General features: G+C 37.1%; 1 protein-coding gene across 10 annotated transcripts in view; it reads right to left on the reverse strand.

The window, feature by feature from the left end:
- Nucleotides 1-22,976, reverse strand: part of NAV3 (neuron navigator 3) — an 879,706-nt gene that overhangs the window by 366,496 nt on the left and 490,234 nt on the right. For 7 of the 10 annotated variants that reach the window (XM_043446408.1, XM_043446407.1, XM_043446413.1 and 4 more), the window contains one exon: nt 8,986-9,253. The exons of the other annotated variants lie outside the window; for them this stretch is intronic. In XM_043446408.1, coding sequence (XP_043302343.1) covers nt 8,986-9,228 — 243 coding nt within the window. In that variant the 5' untranslated portion in view covers nt 9,229-9,253. The remainder of the gene's footprint in view (nt 1-8,985; nt 9,254-22,976) is intronic. 10 annotated transcript variants of the gene reach the window in all.

A 22,976-nucleotide genomic window follows, 5' to 3' on the forward strand; every position in this document is an offset into this window, starting at 1 on the left:
GAGAACAGAGGGCTGACCCACGCAGCAAGTGCTACCATGTGAGCGGGCCAACATGGGTCCACAGTCCTCAGCAACCAGGCATCCTTGCCATGAAGGAAACAGCTGGAGGCCAGAGACCGCCCTCGGCTCTACTGACATCTGCTGCTATGTATTTCTATCATGGGGTTTCTTTTATTTATCAATATGTTTGTTTTTCATACAATTTGATGGAGACCATGTGTCAACTTAATTGTCTTCTGATCATTAGAGGTACTTGGGCACACCAGTGTTTTATCTGCAACTCACTAGCAATGCTAATTTGGAGAAGGCAATGGCACCCCACTCCAGTACTCTTGCCTGGAAAATCCCATGGACGGAGGAGCCTGGTAGGCTGAAGTCCATGGGGTTGCTAAGAGTTGGACATGACTGAGCGACTTCCCTTTCACTTTTCACTTTCCTGCACTGGAGAAGGAAATGGCAACCCACTCCAGTGTTCTTGCCTGGAGAATCCCAGGGACGGGGAGCCTGGTGGGCTGCCGTCTATGGGGTCGCACAGAGTCGGACACAACTGAAGCGACTTAGCAGCAGCAATGCTAATTAAACACTTAAACCTTGCTAACACATATAGATATTAAGTCAGCCAATAGCCTTTCTTCTCTTCCCCTGGCACCACAAGGAGTCCTCCTTGTTGCAATGTTGTTTATTGGTAAGAACAGCATCTTCTGGAACCAAGCAGTCTTAGTCTGAATCCATATTCTACCACATTGAGATACTGGTAAGCAATTTAATCTCAGTTTCAGTTTATTCATCTGTAAAATGGGGATAATAACAGTACTTATATCATAAAGCTATTGCGAGGACTGAATGGAATACTCCATGAAGTGTTTGGTCCAATAAATGTCATCTAGCAAGCCTCTACAAGCATTAGTTAATATTAGTTCCTTTCCACTCTGATTTCTCTGAAATGTCATTGATAGTGTAATTCTGTCTCATTTTTACATAAGAGACTCCATTGTCTACCAAATGCCTCCATCTGCCTACATCTATAATCTGATCCCCCAAACAGTTCCTTTTCATTAATAGTCTGCTCAAATTATAATGGCTTTCCCACTTGGTATCCCTCTGTGAAATCCTCTCCTCAAAAGAATGCTTTTTCCCTTCCACACGGGCATCCTATCTGCCCATTAAATTCCAACTACTTGATGATGAAGTCTTTTTTGAATGTTCCAGCCAAATAGGATTTCTATCAGATGTAAAATCTGACAAAATAACTGCCCTCATTAGCAACATTATCCATATATTTTCTTGTCTATGTCACAATTTCTGCTTTTTAAAAAAAAAATATTCAATTTAATGCTTCTGAGTATCTTCTGTTTTCAGAGCATTAGTGTTGTGACTATATGAACAAAATAATAAGAAATGATATCTACCTTGATTGTTCTTACAACTAATAGGGTAAGAATATTAACCAAACCTCCATTCTATCATGCACAAGTACTTTCTTTATATCTTCCCAACTGAATGTAAATGATTCTTCCTTTTAACCAGAATAACGATTTATTTATTCTTTTCTTTGACTCTGGAAGTAAGTCTTTCAAAAAAGGTGAAATTAGGAGGAAAAAGTATAAATAGAACATTGCAAGTAAAATGAAGAAAGAATGTAACGTAAAGGCAAAAAAAAAAAAAAAAGGCATTGTAGAGACAAATCTAGATTCAAACTCTGGATTTTGACACTAGTACTTAACTGTTTGATCCTATCTGGTGTCCCACTCCATCCAGGCCTCAGTTTAATTCTCTGTAAATGTGGATACAATGCCTTCTCTGAAACTCTGTGAGACTAAAATGAGAAATTTCCTACAAAGTACAAGATCAGTTCAGTTCTGTTCAGTCACGCAGCCGTGTCCGACTCTTTGAGATTCCATGGACTGCAGCACACCAGGCCTCCCTGTCCATCACCAACTCCAGGAGTTTACTCAACCTCATGTCCATTGAGTCATGATGCCATCCAACCATCTCATCCTCTGTCACCCTCTTCTCCTCCCACCTTCAATCTTACCGAGTATCAAGGTCTTTTCAAATGAGCCAGTTCTTTGCATCAGGTGGCAAAAGTATTGGAGTTTCAGCTTCAGCATCCGTCCCTCCAATGAATATTCAGGACTGATTTCCTCTAGTATGGACTGGTTGGATCTCCTTGTTGTCCAAGGGACTCTCAAGAGTCTTCAACACTACAGTTCAAAAGCATCAATTCTTTGGCAGTCAGCTTTCTTTATAGTCGAACTCTCACACCCACACATGACTACTGGAAAAACCATAGCTTTGAATAGATGGACCTCTGTTGGCAAAGCAATGACTTTGCTTTTTAATATGCTGTCTAGGTTGGTCATAACTTTCCTTCCAAGGAGCAAGTGTCTTTTAATTTCATGGCTGCAGTCACCATCTGCAGTGATTTTGGAGCCCCCAAAATAAAGTTTGTCAGTGTGTCCATTGTTTCCCCATCTATTTGCCATGAAGTGATGGGACCAGATGCCATGATCTTAGTTTTCTGAAAGTTGAGTTTTAAGCCAATTTCTTCCCTCCTCTTTCACTTTCATCAAGAGCCTCTTTAGTTCTTCTTCGCTTTCTGCCATAAGGGTGGTGTCATCTGCGTATCTGAGGTTATTGATATTTCTCCCAGCAATCTTGATTCAGCTTGTGCTTCATCCAGCCCAGCATTTCTCATGATGTACTCTGCATATAAGTTAAATAAGCAGGATGACAATACACAGCCTTGATGAACTCCTTTTCCTAATTGGAACCAATCTGTTCTTCCATGTCTGCTTCTAATTGTTCCTTCCTGACCTGCATACAGATTTCTCAGGAGGCAGGTCAGGTGGTCTGGTATTCCCATCTCTTGAAGTTTTCCACAGTTTGTTGTGATCCACACAGTCGAAGGCTTTGGCATAGTCAATAAAGCAGAAGTAGATGTTTTTCTGGAACTCTCGTGCTTTTTCGATGATCCAATGGATGTTGGCAATTTGATCTCTGGTTCTTCTGCCTTTTCTAAATCCAGCTTGAACATCTGGAAGTTCACAGTTCACATACTGTTGAAACCTGGCTTAGAGAATTTTGAGCATTACTTTGCTAGTGTGTGAGATGAGTGCAACTGTGCAGTAGTTTGAGCATTCTTTGGCATTGCCTTTCTTTGGAATTGGAATGAAAAACTGCCCTTTTCCAGTCCCGTGGCAATTGCTGAGTTTTCCAAATTTTCTGGCATATTGAGTGCAGCACTTTCACAGCATCATCTTTTAGGATTTGAAATAGCTCAACTGGAATTCTATCACCTCCACTAGCTTTGTTTGTAGTGATGCTTTCTAAGGTCCACTTGACTTCGTATTCCAGGATGTCTGGCTCTAGGTGAGTGATCACACCATCATGATTACAAAGTACAAGGTAGGTGCTCAAAAAATTGTTTTCTAAAATAATATTAAAAAACTTTAGTTTGCATAGGTAATCCAAGAATAAAGGGGTGAACAAGCCATGTGTGAAGGAAATTAAAAATGAGAACAGAGGTATCATGTAGGTGACAGATCAAGCTGAAAGGAGGCTGGGAATTTATTATTTTTTTTCATTTATTTTTATTAGTTGGAGGCTAATATTACTTTACAATATTGCAGTGGGTTTTGTCATACATTGACATGAATCAGCCATGGATTTACATGTATTCCCCATCCCGATCCCCCCTCCCACCTCCCTCTCCACCCGTTTCCTCTGGGTCTTCCCAGTGCACCAGGCCCGAGCACTTGTCTCATGCATCCAACCTGAGCTGGTGATCTGTTTCACCCTTGATAGTGTACTTGTTTCAATCCTGTTCTCTCTGAACATCCCACCCTCGCCTTCTTCCACAGAGTTCAAAAGTCTGTTCTGTACATCTGTGTCTCTTTTTCTGTTTTGCATATAGGGTTGTCGTTACCATCTTTCTAAATTCCATATATATGTGTTAGTATACTGTATTGGTCTTTATCTTTCTGGCTTACTTCACTCTGTATAATGGGCTCCAGTTTCATCCACCTCATTAGAACTGATTCAAATGAATTCTTTTTAACGGCTGAGTAATATTCCATGGTGTATATGTACCACAGCTTCCTTATCCATTCATCTACTGATGGGCATCTAGGTTGCTTCCATGTCCTGGCTATTATAAACAGTGCTGCGATGAACATTGGGGTGCACGTGTCTCTTTCAGATCTGGCTTCCTCAGTGTGTATGCCCAGAAGTGGGATTGCTGGGTCATATGGCAGTTCTATTTCCAGTTTTTTAAGAAATCTCCACACTGTTCTCCATAGTGGCTGTACTAGTTTGCATTCCCACCAACAGTGTAAGAGGGTTCCCTTTTCTCCACACCCTCTCCGTCATTTGTTAGGAGGCTGGGAATTTAAAAGTGAAGGCCAGTGTTCAGTGGTAGGTCAGCTAAGGAACTTTCACGAACAGGGATGTCTAATGCTTAACCACACGATATTTGCTGAACCGTGACAATTAAAACACTCTTTCTTAACCTTAATCTCCAGATTTTTAAGTATGATCTCCTAACCAAAGTGACTCTCTTTTTCATTTGGGTGAACACCTAAGAAGAAAAGAAAAGCAAATCCATATGAGGAAAGACACTAGAAAATTCAAGAAAAGATAGAAATCAGAGCAAAAGGAAGACATAAAAAAGTATAAATCCTTGAAATATCATGGTGGAATATGAAATTGGGAAATGCAATCTGTAATTAAAGCTATTTATTTTTTAAGAGCACAATGAGCTATCACCTCACACCTGTCAGAATGACAATCGTCAAAATGAACACAAATAACAAACGCTGGCAAGGGTATGAAGAAAAGGGAACCCTTTCACTCTGTTGGTAGGAATGTAAATTGTGGAAATCAGTATTGAGGTTTCTCAAAAAACCGAAAACAAAATTACCATATGTTCCAGCAATTCAACTCTTGGAAAACCTCCCAAGCACAAATTTATAAAGATCCATGCACACCAATGTTCATAGAGCATTATTTACAATAGGCAAGATATGGAAGCAGCCTAAGTGTCCATCAATAGATGAGTGGAGAAAGAAAGTATGGTGTACACACACACACACACACTACTCAGCCATAAAAAGAATGGAAGTTTGCCATCTGCAGCAACATGGATGCACTTGGAGGTCATTATGCTAAGGAAAATAAGTCAGACAAAAACCAATATCCTCTGATATGAATTATATGTAGAATCTAAAAAACACATTGAACCAGTGAATATAACAACAAAAAAAAGCAGACACAGATATAGAGAACAAACTAGTGATTACCAGTAGGGACCGGGAAGGGTAGCTACTAAGTCACTTCAGTCATGTTCGACTCTGTGAGACCCCATAGACAGCAGCCCACCAGGCTCCCCTGTCCCTGGGATTGTCCAGGCAAGAACACTGGAGTGGGTTGCCATTTCCTTCTCCAATGCATGAAAATGAAAAGTGAAAGTGAAGTTGCTCAGTCGTGTCCGACTCTTCGCAACCCCATGGACTGCAGCCCACCAGGCTTCTCCATCCATGAGATTTTCCAAGCTAGAGTACTGGAGTGGGGTGCCATTGCCTTCTCCCAAGGGTAGACAGTACAGTATATTTAGGTAGGTATAGTATAGGTATGGGCTTCCCAGGTGGTACTAGTGGGAAAGAATCTGCCTGTCAATGCAGGAGACATAAGAGACGCAGGTTCGATCCCTGGGTCAGGGAGATCCCCTGGAAAAGGAAATGGAAACCCACTCCAGTATTCTTGCCTAGAGAATCCCATGGACTGAGGAGCCGAGTGGGCTGCAGTCCATGGGGTTGCAAAGACTTGGACATGACTGAACGTGACTTGGTACTTTAGCACACTTAGGACAGGTATAATATAGTAAGAAATACAAACTATTAGGTATAAGATAAGCTATAAGGATATATTGCACAACATGAGAAAAATAGTCAATATCTTACAATAATTATAAATGGAGCATAATCTTTAAAAGTTGTGAATCACCATATTGTACACCTGCAACATATAGTATTGTATAACAACTATACTTCAATTAAAAAAAGAAAAAAAGAACAGGGAGTCTTAGTTGACTGAAAAAGGTTGGGACAAGCAAGCATGAGAAAAAGAGTAGCCCGATGGAGCTAAGATAGAAGTGACACCAATCGGAGGACTGAAATATAAGACAGGAGAAGTAACTAAAGTCTTTGTTGTTTTTTTTTAATCAGAATGGTAAATGTTTTGAATAGATGTGACAGAGAATCCCTGGGGAAGGGACCAATTTGGAATTATTACAATAATTGACAGAAAATTTAACAAGGGTCAAGCCTGTGCATAAAGGAATCAATGAAGATGTGTATAAGGGGATAAACCCAAGCTGCAGTACAGAAGCAAAATCTCCAATTTCTAGCAAATTATGGAATGTGGAATAGCAATGTTTATTATCAGAAGTTAGACTAGGAAATCAAGATTAGATGCCTGGAATGCTGGCATGTACACTAAACCAAAAACAAGAATAGGAGAAGGGAGTACTGCATTGAGGATCCGTTTCTGACACTGTCATATACAGGTTTGTTCTCTCTCACCACTCTGTGAGGCTGTTTGGTGCAAGGACTGGCCAAATACTCCACATAAATGTTTCTTAATGATAGTCATCTATTGTGGGTACTATCCATGGTCTCTTTTCCTTAGAAATAGAACCCATAATTTTTAGTTGGGCAGATGGTTGCTTAGAATAAACTTTACATTTTCCAGTCTCCACTACAACTAGATAAGGCCTTGGAACTACAGAACAGGCCAAATGGATGTGGAAGAATCCTTAATGAAATAGGACATGTCTTGTTAATTGAGTGAAAGTCAGTTATCCACTCAAAACTGAGAGATGGATGCCAAAATGATGATGGTGAACAAAACAGAGAGAGCTTGGATCCCCGACAATTTGGTGAAGTCCCCCTGCCAGTCATGGAGTACTTACTTCCAGACAGCCTTTAAATGAAAAAGAAAGAAACCCCAATTTTAATTCTGCTATTGTTAGGGTGAGTCTTTTTGTAAACAATTTGTAGCCACATCTAATTTTCTCTAATATAGCTACCTTGATCATGTTTGTTATTTTCTTCAGTTCAATTTTTTCAAAGGTTTATGTAAATCTTTATTCTTTTCTAACATTTAGAAATATTGTGGAATGCTGACCAGGCATTCTTTACATTTGATTGAAAATTTTTTAATTTGATAAGTGACATGTTAAAAACGTCCTTATAAATATAGCATTACTTAACCACAGAGTCTTATTGGAATATCATATGTATGACTGATATGTTCACTAACCAGAGACCAACCAAAATTCTCTTGTGAACAGTACTTACGGTGGTCAAGTCTTAGGCCAAGGCCATTTATCAAAGTAGAAGCTGGACTAAACCTGCAGAGATAATAGCCATGGTCAGGAGACAAAAGTGGTTTCTCTTCCATCTAGGTCAGATAAGCCATCATGGGTACATGGAATATTAGAGGAGAATGACATCCATTTGCTTTTAATTATTTTCATAAAGTTAAATACTTTTCAGTCTTTGGTTGGTAGTTTACACTTCCCTACTTTCACCTTGAAATGCTTATTTTGGGCTGAGAACTCTAAGCCTGAAATTAATTACTTTCTTTTAACTGAGTTTTATTGGGTAGAAGATGCTGTCCTAAAACAAAAGGAATAATTGTAGAACTAGAAGTACTTTAAAAATCATTCATTCTAAGCCATATGGTTTACAGGCAGAATGGTCCAAAGAGACTCATGAACATAATTAAATCTTTGTCAGTATAACTGTCTTTTCATTCATTGATTCATTCATTCATGTATTAATCCATTCAATGGCTATTTAATTGTTATGAATAAAGGATTGAGGAGAGGAAACTGTAACAGAGAATAAGGTCCTGGGCTCTATATATTTTCAGTTTAGTGGGGATAGAAATAAATTATCCAGATAATTAAAAATCAATATAAATCAAGATGTTGCAATCATTACTACAAAGAACAACAGAAGACAGAGGGACAGGAAAGGTAACTAGCAGAGACTTTATGAAGAAAGTTGCATTTTGCTGTACCTGAGAGGATGTGAACAAGCGAGGATAGAATGGACATTTCAGACAAAAGGGTGACTTTCTTTTCAACCTTGTACAGTTGATTTCTGTACAAAGACTTTTTCTTAAATTATTTTTAACATACATTTGGGTGGGAGAGTGAAATCAACTCATCCCAAAGGAGTCAGAGATGAGAATGGTAGCTTTGTAAAGCTGGACACCCTAAGTTAATGCTGCATTAAAAAGTGAGGCAAGGTACAAAGGAATTCCTGCGAAGTTTACCAACGAAAGGGTCATGCTACCCTTCAGCATCTGGAGAAAATGAGTGTAGTATGGTTTAAAATCCAAGGGCTACTGTTCACAAATGTCATAAATTAAATGACTGAAAGAGATGTCAGTAATAAGTAAAACCAGGGTTTCAATTTACAAGTGAAAACCCAGATAAATGTGCAGCATCAAGGAAAATCATATTTCATTTTATTCTATACTGTAATGAATTAAGCAGGCTAGGATTCGCATATTCAGTCAGAAAGTGTATAAAATACAAATGATTTGGAGAAAAGTGTTGGTGTCTGTATGACTTTCCACAAATAAATCTTATTTTTACTTTATAATGTATGTGAAAAATAGCTTCCCTTTACCTCATACTTGTGATCAACTATGGTTTTCAGTAAGAGAGATATCTAGGATTTAACAAGGCACTTCATCAATAAGTAGTTATTCTGATAACACAGGCATATTCAGAGAATTCTGTTCATAACTTTTACAACAACTGTACAGAGGCTTTTTGACCATACAAACTGCTTAACTTTCTTACACCCATATTCCTCTACTGTTCCCCAATTCACAACATGCTTTATATTCTACCTAACAGGAAATCTGCATTTCAGCTTTCAAGTCTGCAGGTAACCTTTAGTCACTAACCTTGCTGTCTTCTGTCTCCTTAGCTTTTCCTTGGAGGAGTTTCTTCTCTGCAAATTCACAGTTGGATTTGAAGGCGAGCTGACAAGAAAGCACTGAGCTCTCTAATTCGGTAAGCTCCAGAGGTCTCGAAGAAGAGCGCTGTGACCCAGTCGTGCCAAGATTTGGTATCAGAAGAGCAGTATGAACAGGCTTTGACCCAACAGCTGGCTGCCTTAGTTTTGAGGCAACCCCAACTACAGGCATGGCTTCATATAAAAGTATCTTCTTGCTGCCAAAGAAAATGCTTCTAACCTCAGTCTGGTAGACTCCAACTTTAGTATTTCCAGAATAAATACTTTAAACAAAACTAGCAGTCATCATGATTAAAAAAAAAACAACTAATAATATAACTTTCAGGAAGAGGCAAAATTCCCCTTCATCTTTAGTTAAGTTTCTTTCTTGCTGGCTTGAATTCTCATGTTTTCATTCTCTCATATATTCATTCTCTCTCCTCTGTTCAGTGCGTCACTGCCCATGTAATATTAAATACTCCTTTGGGGAGGAAAACTTTCTTGAAGGTAACTGCTACAGAGCTCTTTCTCTAGGATTAAAGAGCTCCTAGATTTACTCTTTCTTCTCACTAGAGCAGTCTGAGTCTGAGCACTGTGAGTGAAAAAGAACAAAAGGGAAACCCTTCAGTCCAACTGTCAAAGCAGCCAAGAGACCACAATAGCAGAAGGACAGGCATTCTTCCTGACTTCAGAAATCATCAGCCTATATTCTCTTTTTAAAGAAAATTGTATTTCCCCCAGCTTAAAAAAAAAAAGAATGGATGCAATTAATCGCCAAAACAAACAGCTGTTGGAAGAACTTTTAGCCCGGAAACAATCTCAGCAATGAAGCTGTTTGTCTCATTTCCAGCTATTTTTCACTACTGACAGCCATGAACCATGGTGTTCATTCTGTTTCATCCCATGAAATCAGGTTAAATTCATGCAATAGCAGCTAAAACTGCTAAATCACTCAGCAGATCATGACTGCCTCGGTTATGAAAACATAGTAAATACAAAGAGCAAGACACCAGATATACAGTAATCACTTTAAAATTTAATAATGGTGATAATAAAAATATTGAGAGCTAATACATATGGGAAATGTACTGCATAGCAGTTACTGGGCAAGCACTTCACACATTATCACACTTAACCAATGGGATAACTCAAGAATAGGCACATGTATTTTCTCCACTTCAGAGAAAGGCTAACTCAGATTCATTTAAGTAATTTGATGAAAATCATGCAGTTAAAAAGTGAAAGAGCCTGTACTATTTAAAGAGTAAATTTAAAAACTAAGAAACAATTTAAAATAAAACTATTATTCAAGCTCATTAAATCTAACTTAAAATTCTAAACTTCTAAAAGGCGTCCACTGATATATTCAATGGCTATGAACAATAATGCTTCTATCCATAAAATGATTTTATGATTAGCAGATCAAGTTTCATTTTTAGTAAAAGCATATCAGGAACTATAATAAAAGCAAGAGGTATGTTTTTAAGAAAGCATCTGATGTAGCATACGGTCTTTAAAGTAGTTGCATTTAGATAATGGGTCCCCAGAGAAATTCCTCCACCATTTAGCAAAACCATACTTATATGATGGTCTTGAGATTTCAAAAGAAAATTTATCCGTAGTAACAAGAATTTATTTGATTTTATATCCCTTATGTTGGAGAATTCTGTAAGACATTCACAGATTTCCTCCTCTTTTTACAATTTTTATTTATGTTATAATTATCAACTATTTTAAGATTTAGTAATATTCCAAGTAAAGCTCATGGAAAAATGAATGAACATTCAGTAGTCTTTCAAGAACTGGTGGCAAATATGAGAATCATAATCACTATTGTAGAAAATATCTCTCTATAGTGAAGGAATGATTTTATTTGCCTACTATTTCCGGGTCTAAAATTATTATGTACTTTTTATCCAACTTAAACTTGAATTTAATCCAAGAACTAAAGTACTTTTTTTGGTTGTTTTGATATAAGTATAGAAGAAATTCGAATACAAGTTAGAAATCTTGCAAACCTAAAAAGTACCTCAAGTGGGCTTTACACAATGGGATAATAAGAAACAAACATAACACTAGTAGTGATAAAGAAACGTTAGTTACTTTACATTTATAGACCACTTCACACACTGTCTCTTCCAGAGACTATGAGATACTGCAAACCAGGAGATGTTCAAGTTCCTAAAGCAGGTTTTAAATTCTGTGAGAAGATATATGCACCCTGCAATCCTCACACTGCAGACACAATGGCATACCTAAAATAATAGTACTGGTGGGGAAATCACATTCTGGGAAGATCATTCAAAACATAAGCAAACTTTGGGAGCAGATCACTAACAAAAAATAATACTGGTACTCCGGAATATAATTTGGACCACCCAGGCAAGCAATCAAGCTCAGAGTTAAAAACAAAACAAACAAATAAAATATTGAATAGAAGCACTGGGGATATTTTAATTAGAATTGGTAGGAAAAATTCTAGTTGAAAGGCAAAGTTCTGAGTCCAAAGGTTTGCCACTGAAATGGGCATATAGGGCAGTACAATTGGCAAATATTTAAAAGTCACACAAAACAGGAGACCCTGAATACAGGGACTTACTCTTTAAATTTTCTTAGAATTGAGTCAAAAGGGCACCTGTTGAGGGGATAGTATTAAAGCTGAGGATTTCTTTTCCTCCCCAAGTCTATAATTCTACCTTGTGTTATTCTGCCTCCCTTGATCTAGAATGTATGACATACAAAGCTATATAACTTCTACATTATATCAACATAATTCTATTTACCAACTGTAAATAAGCTAACTGGTATTTCAGAAATGTGCCGGAGGGGAACACACTGTGTTTCCTGATACAGTCAAGTTGAAAAACAATGTCCACGTGCAAAAAGGTATCTTCCAATTTGAAGTATCTTTTGCTTATTACATAATATCATTTCACTAGGACAGAAATCTAGAATTGAAAGTAGTCACGGCTGATAGCCTAGGAAATTACATCAATCACTAAGTACAATAAAAACAAGCTAACTTATTTTAGAGAATTTACGGTGTGCCAGGCACCATCATCCATTTCATCCTAAAAGAACACCACCTTTGAATAGGAGACAAAGGTGCTGAGAAGTAATTAACTTAAAGTCACAGAAAATGGGGTTTCTCAAACTGGATTCAACAAATGACCACCTGGAGCGCTCGCTAAAAATACAGATTTCAAATACAGATTCTCAAATTCATCCCAGATCTACTAAATGAGAATCATGAGGCAGAAGTTTATGAATTGAATTTAATAAATTGATTCTCATGTATACACTAGGTGTACACTAAATATACACTAAAATGTAAGATTAAGAATCTTACATTTTATTTGATTTGTAGCTTGACAGTTCAGGGGATGGACTCTAAAAAGCTTGATTGCCTGTGGTCAAATTTTGCTTCTCCACTTACTCGCTGTATGAACCTGGCAGTTGCTATGACTCAGTTTCATCTTCTGTAAAAAGGGGGAAAAATCTGCAGTTCTTTCACAAGTTACTTGTGAGAATTTAAAAAATGAGATAAATTAAGCCATTTTTCTCATCAAATCTGAGGAAAAGCAGCATACATTAAAATAGCACATTATTACATTATTCTAAACTGTCAATTCCTTTTAAAGAAAACCAAAATGAATAAAATGCATTTTATGTTTATCCACATAATTTTATTTCCTGCGGTATGTATTCCTTTGTGTAGATGCAAATTTCCATCTGGTATCATTTCCCTTCTCTCTGAACAACCTCAATAACATTTATTTTATTACAGATTTGCTAGTGATTAACTGTCTCAGCTTGCTTGTCTGAAAAAGGATTTACTTCACATCCATTTTTAAAAGAAATTTTTTTCTGAGTGTAGAATTCTGAGTTAACGATTTTCCTTCTTTGATACTTTAAGGATGCCACTCTATAGTTTTCCATTTGCATAGTTCCAAAGGAGAAGTGTGTTGTAATTCTGATCTTTGTTCCTCCCCATGTACTGCGGCTGGTTTATCCAGCTTTTGTTATGATTTGCTCATTTTACTCATTTTTAACAATTTGATTTTGTTATGTTTCTTCTAGGTTCCTTAGTATTTAGAGTTCTGTCAAAGATGGAAAGTTTAGAATAGTTGTTTCTAAAACTATCTGTTGCCTCTCTTTCCTTCTGGGGCTCCAGGTACACACATGTTGGACCATTTGCTTTTGTACCACAGATTACTAATGCTCTAATTATTCCTTAGGTCTTTTTGTTGTTCAGTCGCTCAGTCATGCCCAGCTCTTTGCAACCCTATGGACTGCAGTATGCCAGGCTTCCCTGTCCTTCACCAACTCCTGGAGCTTGCTCACTCATGTCCATTGAGTCGGTGATTCCATCCAACCATCTCATCCTCTGTCACCCCCTTCTCCTGCCTTCAGTCTTTCTCAGCATCAGGGTCTTATCCAATGAGTTGTCTCTTTGTATCAGGTGGCCAAAGTATTGGAGCTTCAGCTTCAGCATCAGTTCTTCCAATGAATATGGACTGGTTTGATCTCCTTACAGTCCAAGGGACTCTCAAGAGTCTTCTCCAACACCACAGTTCAAAGGCATTAGTGCTTCTGTGCTTATCCTTTTATATCCAGCTTTCACAGCCATACATGACTACTGGAAAAACCATAGACTTGACTATACGAACCTTTTTAGGCAAAGTAATGTTTCTGCTTTTTAATACACTGTCTAGGTTGGTCATAGCTTTTCTTCCAAGGAGCAAACGTCTTTTAATTTCATGGCTGCAGTCACCATCTGCAGTGATTTTGGAGCCCAAGAAAATAAAGTCTCTCAGTATTTCCATTGTTTCCCCATCTATTTGCCATGAAGTAACGGGACCGGATGCCATGATCTTAATTTTCTGAATGTTGAGTTTTAAGCCAGCTTTTTCACTCTCTTCTTTTACCTTAATCAAGATGCTCTTTAGCTCCTCTTCACTTTCTGCCATAAGATCTTTTAACTCTGTTTTTTCTGTTTGTTTTGTTTTTAACAATCAATTAACCTCTATTGCTACATTGTCAAGTTCACCAACCCTTACTTCTATAATATTTAAATATTTTGTATCTAGCATTTCTTTTCTCACCAATCTATGTTCTCTTCTACCTTCTGTGTTTATGAGGAATATTTATAACAGCTGTTTACTATTCTTATACATGAATTTCATCCTTTTTTGTCATTTTAGATTATGTTCGTCTTATGAATTTTTTGTCTTTCCTGGATATGACTCATTTATACTGCTTTTTACATGTCTGGTAATTTTTCCCTGAATGGAAGATGTTTTGAATCATACATTATTGTCTGCTGGGTTTCATGTCATGTATGAGCTTGTAATGGCACAATTAAGTTACTTTTGAGACTTTATCACAAGCTATTTTAAAAAAGGTACAGAGCAGCTTGTTGTCTAGAGTCAATTTAACACTGCTTCTAAAGAAATACAAATACCTCATCTATTAAGTGGCCTCTCCACTCTAGCTGGGGAAAATACCAAGAGTCCCTAGACTTACATGAGCTCTGCGGACTGTTCATCATACTTTATGGTGCGTCTTTTCTAGACCTTTGCTTTCTTCCTTCTCATACAAGCACAGTGCAGTCCTCTACCAAACACTGGACAAAACACTCTGCACATTTCCAGTGCTCCTTCTCATTTTCTCTCTCATTCATTTTTCCCTTCCTTTCTGGTATTCTTAAAAAATTTAGACCTCTAGGTTTTCTGAACTTGGATTTCAGTCTCTACAACTCAGCACAACTGCTGGACTCTACTTGGGTTCTCTAGACCTTCTCTGAATTTGGATATTGCCTCCAGGAAGTAAGGTGGCACAATAATAGAACCGGTTTTTAATTACCCTTATCTTGGGTATCACAGATTCATGCTCCCTTTTGTCTAAAGACTGAACAATGTTGCTTTTTATAACTTTGTCCTATTTCCAGTTGTTTAAGACAGGCAATTAAGTCAGATCCCTATTAATCTGTAATGGTCAGAAGCAGAAATAGAGTCAGATCTTAATTTTTTTTCCCTCCACTCCATCCTGAAAACTGTTGACTGGTAATAGTTTTTCACATACACCTCAAAACCTTCTCTGGTTTGGGAGCCTCTTTCATTTAGCTGAGTACTTCCCTGAAAGCTCAGAGAAGATATAATTTGTACTGACAACTTGCAAAGTGTTTGACTGATTGGGTTAGACTGTCTGCCAGATCTAATGGGAAAATTTAAATAATAAAACTAATATAAGATACAATGAGCATGAAGTTACAACTAGTCTCCAAACTTGGCTTGAAACACTTAAAACACTGAGATCTGTTTTAGAATGTCTGTTTCCAAAATCCCCATTGGCACCGTTTTTTTTTCTCCTGATATCTGGGAAATATCTGATGCAGAAAGAAGTATTACCCATATAGTATATTTGAAGGGGCAGAAAGCCAAAATATGCCTCTACTGTGGCATTAGACAGGGAAAAAGAAAGTAAAGCAGCTGGCTCAAATATAAAGGCAGGTGATGAGTGCAAAGGAGCCAACACTAAAACTTAAAACAAACATTTGGAAATGCACATGATACCCAGTAAAATGAGGAACAATTCAAGAGAGTTGAAACTAATTACATTTGCTCTATGGCATATATTTAGCATCTTACAGGCTTCCTTACAATATACTACTGATATAGTCAATTGAGCAAATAAAATTCACCAAATTCAGAAGTCTCTTAACCACAAGGTATAATGAAAAGCAAATGCAGTAAGCTCTGAAATGGCATTGCATGTTGACATTCTCCCTTTCAGAATATCATCTTCCAGAGTAAAAAATATACACATCCGGAGAAAGGACAGTTATTTTACTCAGACAAAAGTCTCTCTGATAGCTTTGCCAGATAAATTTCAGTGCTCCAATAAGACAGCAGATCTTACTCACAAAGGACATTAGCAACTTTAAAAATAGTTACACTTTAAAAGACTATTTCTATTGACAGATAAGTACATAAACACACTGTGTTATGACGGTAAAGAAAGGGAACCAAATCCAAGTCCTGACAGTTTGGCCCTGGAAACGCAGCCAAATAATTTCAGGCATGCGTGAGCACTAAGTTGCTTCAGTCACGTCCATCTCTGCGATGCTATGGGCTGTAGCCACCAGGCTCTGATCGCAGGACTCTCCAGGCAAGAATGAGTGAGTCGCTAAGCCCTCTTCCAGGGGGTCTTTCTGACCCAGAGACTGAACCCACGCCTCTTACGTCTCCTGTGCTGGCAGGTGGGCTCTTTACCACCAGAGCAACCTGGGAAGCCCAATTTTAGACATGACAATATATAGAGTCTATTTTTATAAAAGTATACAGTGGCTCAGACAGAAAAGGATCTGCCCACAATGTGGGAGACTTGGGTTCAATCCTGAGTCAGGAAGACCCCCACAGAAGAGAATAGCTAACAGAGAATTTCATGGATAGAGGAGCCTGGCAGGCTATAGTCCATTGAGTGAGTGCCTAACACACTTCTTTCACATAATATATTTTTTAGTACTGTTGCCACCGTTCATTATTTTCAACTATATTACATAAATATGAGTTGCTTAAAATAAGAGATAAAGCATAACTGTTTAAAAGGTATCAATAAAATTATTGCTTGCAAAGGTTGTACTCACTTCTTGTGAAGAATTTGTAGGAATATCACTTGAAATATTACACATTCTCACATTCTGAGTACCCTATGGCATTATATATAACCCCTGTTCTTATATCTTTCAGAATGTTGTTAATTCTCCCCTGCTTTATTTCAGATATATTGAGGGTACATCAGAATTCTTTGAGGAATTCAGAAGAAATCTTTTCTAAATATGTCTTTCTAACTTATTTTTATATTTTAACTCAAAAAGTGAGTTAAATTAATTGTTGCCTGTGATCAGGAGGATCTGTTTTAGCAGAGGGAATTTCAGACATAACCAACTTCCATCTCCATTATAGGAGACCACCCAGAAAACCCACCCAAATCAATAGCTTCACAAAGGTGGTCTTTATCAGATCATGTAACATTTTACTAGGAACCCTGGGGATATTTCAAAACAGCTGTTGGGGGGTGGTGGGGGAGGAGTGGAGAAATACTGAGAGATTTAGCAAGTTCACATATTATTCATCCTACTTGAAGACATGAAAATAAGAAATGAGGAATTAGGAAGAGTGAGGATGAAAACATGTGGTCTAAGGATGATTCTCCTACTATCCCAAGTATTTTATTCAGGTGCTTGAACAGCAACATAAAAGTCCACGTACATTAGGAGCACGTGTTTATCCCACTGAACAAAAGTAATGATCCAGGGCTACCACTTGTAGTTTAGTGCCTCTCACACCTGGATTGGTGCAGTGCACAGTCTTCTCAGCTGTTTGCAATGGCCCTATTCACAACAGCCCAGGGATAAAATAAGACTAATAACTGGAAACCCATGGTTTTTGTATCAGGGATATCTAACCCATTGGATTCAAAAATACATAGAAAATATACCATAAAAGATGAAAGCTTCAAATAAGTCTGAGGGAACACTTAAAAGTTTTTCTTTTTTTAATCTACCTTTCACCAAAATGGTTTTCTTTATGTATATCCTTTTACTGACATAATATTCTCCCGATCTTGACATCTGTTTCCTTTGCCAGTTTTCTTACCAACATATTGATATCCAAATATATATTCCCTTCACTTCCACATTATCCACATTTCAAGGATTCCTTTCTTGAAATTTCAAAATGGAAGAATGATTTCTGACAGCAATAGAAACTGCTGCCTAACTCTTTCTTACATATTTTTGGTTATTGCTTTTATGAACAACACATATGTTGCCCTCAAAAATCTTCCTCTTTCCTGTTTTAATTCCTTGGACTTTGAAGATGGCTGAATAGAAGAGCATAATGTTGACAAAGTGCAACAGATTTCTCTAAAGATGACTAATTAATTAATTTAACAGGAAATTCTTTATCATTTTACATTGATATCTTATCAATGTAAGATATATGTGAGGAGCATCTAATTCTCAAAGCTGAAAATTTAGGCTAAGGCTGAGATGTTTTGTTTTCTTCATTTTATTCGGTGTACCTATAGTCTCTTAACTAAATATTTTAACAAAAACATTTTATTATCCTCCCTACAATGCATCCACAAAACCTTTATAAGCTTTATCTGCTAGCCAAGGATGAGAACATGGAAGGAAAAAAAAAAAAAAGGAAAACTAAGTTTGGTATCTAAAATATGAGCCTATTTTTCATTTTTCAACAGTTATATTTTGAAGATTTATAATCCACAAATCTAGAAGAAATGAGACTTTCAAAATTTGCTGATAGCATGCTATTTAGTGGCTGGTGATACAGTATAATTTCATCTAATAGAGCAACTTTGACTCAGTAACCTCAGCTTAAAATCCTAATAGTCAACTCTTGTACTCAGGATGAGTAGCATATTTATACCATGTTTATGTTAATATTCAGTTCAGACAAAAATTAAAAAGAGGGTGAGGGGACAGGGAACTCCCCAAAGATTCTCACTGGTCTCATAAAAAGTTCACAGAAACATCTATTGTTGCCATAAGTCTTGTTTTTGCCAAGTTCTATAACAGTACCAAGAAGGTTTGAAATCAATCAATTCCACTATCACTGACAGATATCGCTGTAGTCACTGAAAATGTCTTCAGTGGACTTTAAGAATACGGAGAAAATCTGCACAGCCAAAATAAAATGGAATTAAGTACCATTAGACTTGCTGAAAATGGGATGGGCTGAAATCTATCAACAATTGGCACAATATATCCTACATGGGAACTTGGAATATAGAACCAGGGATATGAACAGTTTGCTAACTTTTACAATAATCTCACTTTTCATTACTTAAACTCTGCTTATATTAAATGCACTCATTTTCATATTCTTTAACATAAGCAAAACAAAATCTCTCACATACATTTCTGGAATTAATACGAAAACTTTCTTCTCTTAGATGCAGGCAGATGAAAGAGGAAATGTTAAAGATGAAAGGTAATATGTTGTCTCATCTCCTCTAAATCCCATCTGATGGAGACTATCAGATGCTAACCTGAAATCTCACAAATGTACTGATTTTCTCCAGACTTTCCTAACGGAAGGGTTAACTTTTACACGAGGTCACTGAAAAACAGGGTTCACATACTCAGTCTTGGGGACAACACTGCCAACTTTCCACACTTTTCAACTTTCCACACTTTCTGACAAAAAACAGGCAAACAAAACAAGACCAAACACTTTGAACAAATGGAAAGTTTCATAATTCGAACTGGATGGGATAGAGATTTCCCCCAGAAAGCCAATTTCCTTGTTTCTTATGAAACATTAAAATTACTCATTACAAATAGATCATTTTCATAGGATAGTTTTAAAACCCATGCCCCAAAGCATATGCATTCTAGAAGTTTTATTTCTGTAATTCTTTCAGCAACAACGGCATATTTGCATTTTCTATTGTACACATCCCAGACTCATGAAACGAAATACTTGGGATTTCTCTAAGAAAAGCATTATGAGAAATCAGTTCCATTCAATTGTATGGCTTACTCGAACTTAGCTCCATTATTAAAGTCTCATGTTTTTGAAGCTGTGTTTCCTTGTCTTCAGCAGAAGGAAATCCTTACATGTTCCCTTCCCCAAACACAGAAAGCCTTGTTTCTACCTATATTTATTTCATCACACCTCAGCTTCTAATTCATTTGCTTACTGTATCTTATCTAAAAACTGTTATCTCAACATCCCAAAGATACAAAGTGATAAGAGCAGGTTCCATTGTTGTAGGCATCTTCCATCTTGCTAGAGACATTGCTGAAAGATGCTTAGAAACACATTTACCCAGTTGAATTCACCTTTGAGGGTTAAAAGAAGATAAATGAGAGACCAGTGGTATTTTTTTTACCCACCAGCTTGCATCTCTCAGCTGGGTTTTAAAAGCTATTTTACAAAATAAGCGTATGGAGAGCATAACTGCTATAGTGTACATAAAGAAGGAAAACAATGACGATAACATGCCACGAAATCTACACTGAAGGTGAAGGGACCGTTTTAACTGCACATCTGGCAATGCTAAGAGCTGAAAAGGAGAAAATATTCAGGAGAGGTTACAGTTGTCTTTTAGTAAAAAAGTACAGTGTGGTCTTAAGAGAATCACTGGAAGAATTTTGCAAAGCCTTCTAATTAACAGGCATTGCCATCAAGGAAACTACTCTAAAGTAAAAAACAAATAAATAAAAATTCAAACATTTTGTTTTTTTAAGGTAAACTCAGCAGCTTCTCCTCTTGAGTCTTTCTGCAAAGAATCTGACTTAAACAAAGCATTTCTGGCAAAAAAAAAACAACAACAAAAACAAGAATAACAAACAAACAAAAAACAACAGGGCTTATTATCGCTACACAGAATATTTAATAAAGGCATAAAATTATTAGTAAATCTGAAAGAGGATACAGCCATTCCAGGCCCACAATTTCAAAATAGTGAGCTCAATTTAGATAAGCTTTAAAATTTGGTTACCCACTTTCTGTCTGTCCAATTTACATTTTATTGGTATATTTTCTTAGTATCTGAGGCCCTATAAGCATCCTCCCAAAATCTTATCACCAATGTGTACATAGTAAATTGCAATTGTTGTTGTTCAGTTCCTAAGTCCTGTGTGACTCTTTTGCAACCCCATGGACTATAACCCGGCAGGCTCCTCTGTCCATGGGATTTTCCAGGCAAGGAATAGTGGAGTGGGTTGCCATTTTCATCTCCAGTGGATCTTCCATGGATCAAACCCATGCCTTCTGCATTGGCAGGTGGATTCTCTATCACTAAGCCACGAGGGAGGCCCAAATTGGGATTAAAGGTCAATAAAAAACCACCCAGAAGATAGAAAGAGTATAATAAATTGGAAAAGAGAATGAAAAAAAAGTGGAAATTAATAGGAGCAACTGCAGTTTGACAAAAACATCTAAAATGCCAGTTGTGCAGACACACGCCTCAGAATTCAGTTTGTCCATCAGCAAGAATTCACAGAGTTGTTAACAAATAGATGGCACTTTATTATTCTGAAATTTTAGCTTTAAAGGTTCACTGGAAAAGAGCAAACACTCCCTCCATAGGTTACAGATCATAAAGATGTTTAGAAGTGAGCTGAAACATAAAGCCTGAAATCTACATTATTCATTTAAAATATTTGCTTACTGATATAAAATTTATTTTTTCTCCAATTTTGGATAGGGAGGTGAGGAGTGGCAAGTAATGAAATAAACATAAAGCTAGATAGAATAAGATATTGTGTCTATAAGTAATATTCAAAGCCAGCTAGGCACAAGGGCTTCCTTGGTGGCTCAGCTGGTAAAAAATCCGCCTGCAATGTGAGAGACCTGGGTTCCATCCCTGGGTGGGGAAGATCCTGGAGAAGGCAAGGGCTACCCACTCCAGTATTCTGGCCTGGAGAATCCCATAGACTGTATAGTCATGGGGTCACAAAGAGTCAGACAGGACTGAGTGGCTTTCACGTTTACTTTCAGGCACAAGGAGTGTAGGGTCAACATTTGGGCATCATTTGAGAGGAAGGCAGATAAAAGTGCATGTCACATGCTACCTGGAGGCTTCACCTTCCATTTCTTCTAGTTGTTTGTGCTCACATTGGACAAGAACTTCAAGGTAATCCTGGGTGATAAACTCATAGGAAGGGAAGCTAAAGAAAACAAGTGTCATTATCTTAGACTCAATTTGAAAATATTGACCCAGTACCAGTTCTAAACAGAAAGTGAAACGTGGTTTTCCAGTGTATTCACCTTTCAGAAGTCTGTTAAGTTCTGTCTTCCAGTAAAAATGCACCTTCTTTTCTGACAGAGCTAAAATCATTTCTTTACATATTAACCACATTAGAGGGTATTCACTAAGTCCGAAAATATAGATGAATACTTCAAACGATTCATGGATATTATACTCTAAACATTATAAATGATAGCTTTCATTTCCAGACTTTCTGCTTCTAGTATTTCTTAAGTCTTCCTTCTTAACACTTTCCAATGAATGCAGTGCTCATTTCTCCCAAACATACCTTGTGATTATAAACAGATCTCCACTAATTCATTCTTAATAACTGTCCCATCAAGCTTCTTCCTGCCTTTGAAATTCTATCTTATACCTCCTCAATATCCCTGCTCTTATTCCCTGTCCTCTCAAATCATTCAATGTATGAGGCTAGCTTGACACATAATATAATGTATTTCAACTCCCCACTTCCCCTGGTGTATGGTGACATATTAAGAAGTTTCAATATACCATAAAATATCAATAGAAAATGATCCAGTTTTCTTAGACATCAGATGATTATTTTATTGGAATATCTAAAACTGTTAGGTACCACACCCAAGTTCTCATTTTGAGAGCTCATACTTGGCAATCTAAAAATTACAGTGTACAGTTCAGAAAGGATATGGAGATGAAATGTAGGCAAAAATGATTTGATGAACTATGACATCTAAGGAAGCCATGACCACACTTTATGTGAGAACTAAGATGTTCTCATATAAAGTGATAATTTTATGGGACTACAGTGTAATTTTAAAAGCTACAACTTACTGGAGATGATATACATGATAATTTAAAAACCCATTCATCACGGGGTGTATCAGGATTTTTTAAATGAATTATATTTAACCTATCTACTCATAGTAGAAATCCTCAGTCTACTGAAATATTTAAAATGAAAGGGCAATATTTACTATGTGCTCCTGAAAACACATATGCTATAATTCTGGAAATGAGAAAATAGTAGGTTAATAATACAGCAGCATCTTCACAGAACTAGATGTTCAAGTTTCACCACTTGAATTTTTAAAGTAATTGCATCCCTGTCTATTCTAGTATCCTCTGGATCAAGGCTGATCCTCATTTGCTTCAATATAAACAATATAAGTAACT

This window comes from Cervus canadensis, chromosome 25 (assembly GCF_019320065.1).
Source record: "Cervus canadensis isolate Bull #8, Minnesota chromosome 25, ASM1932006v1, whole genome shotgun sequence".
Classification (NCBI taxonomy): domain Eukaryota; kingdom Metazoa; phylum Chordata; class Mammalia; order Artiodactyla; family Cervidae; genus Cervus; species Cervus canadensis.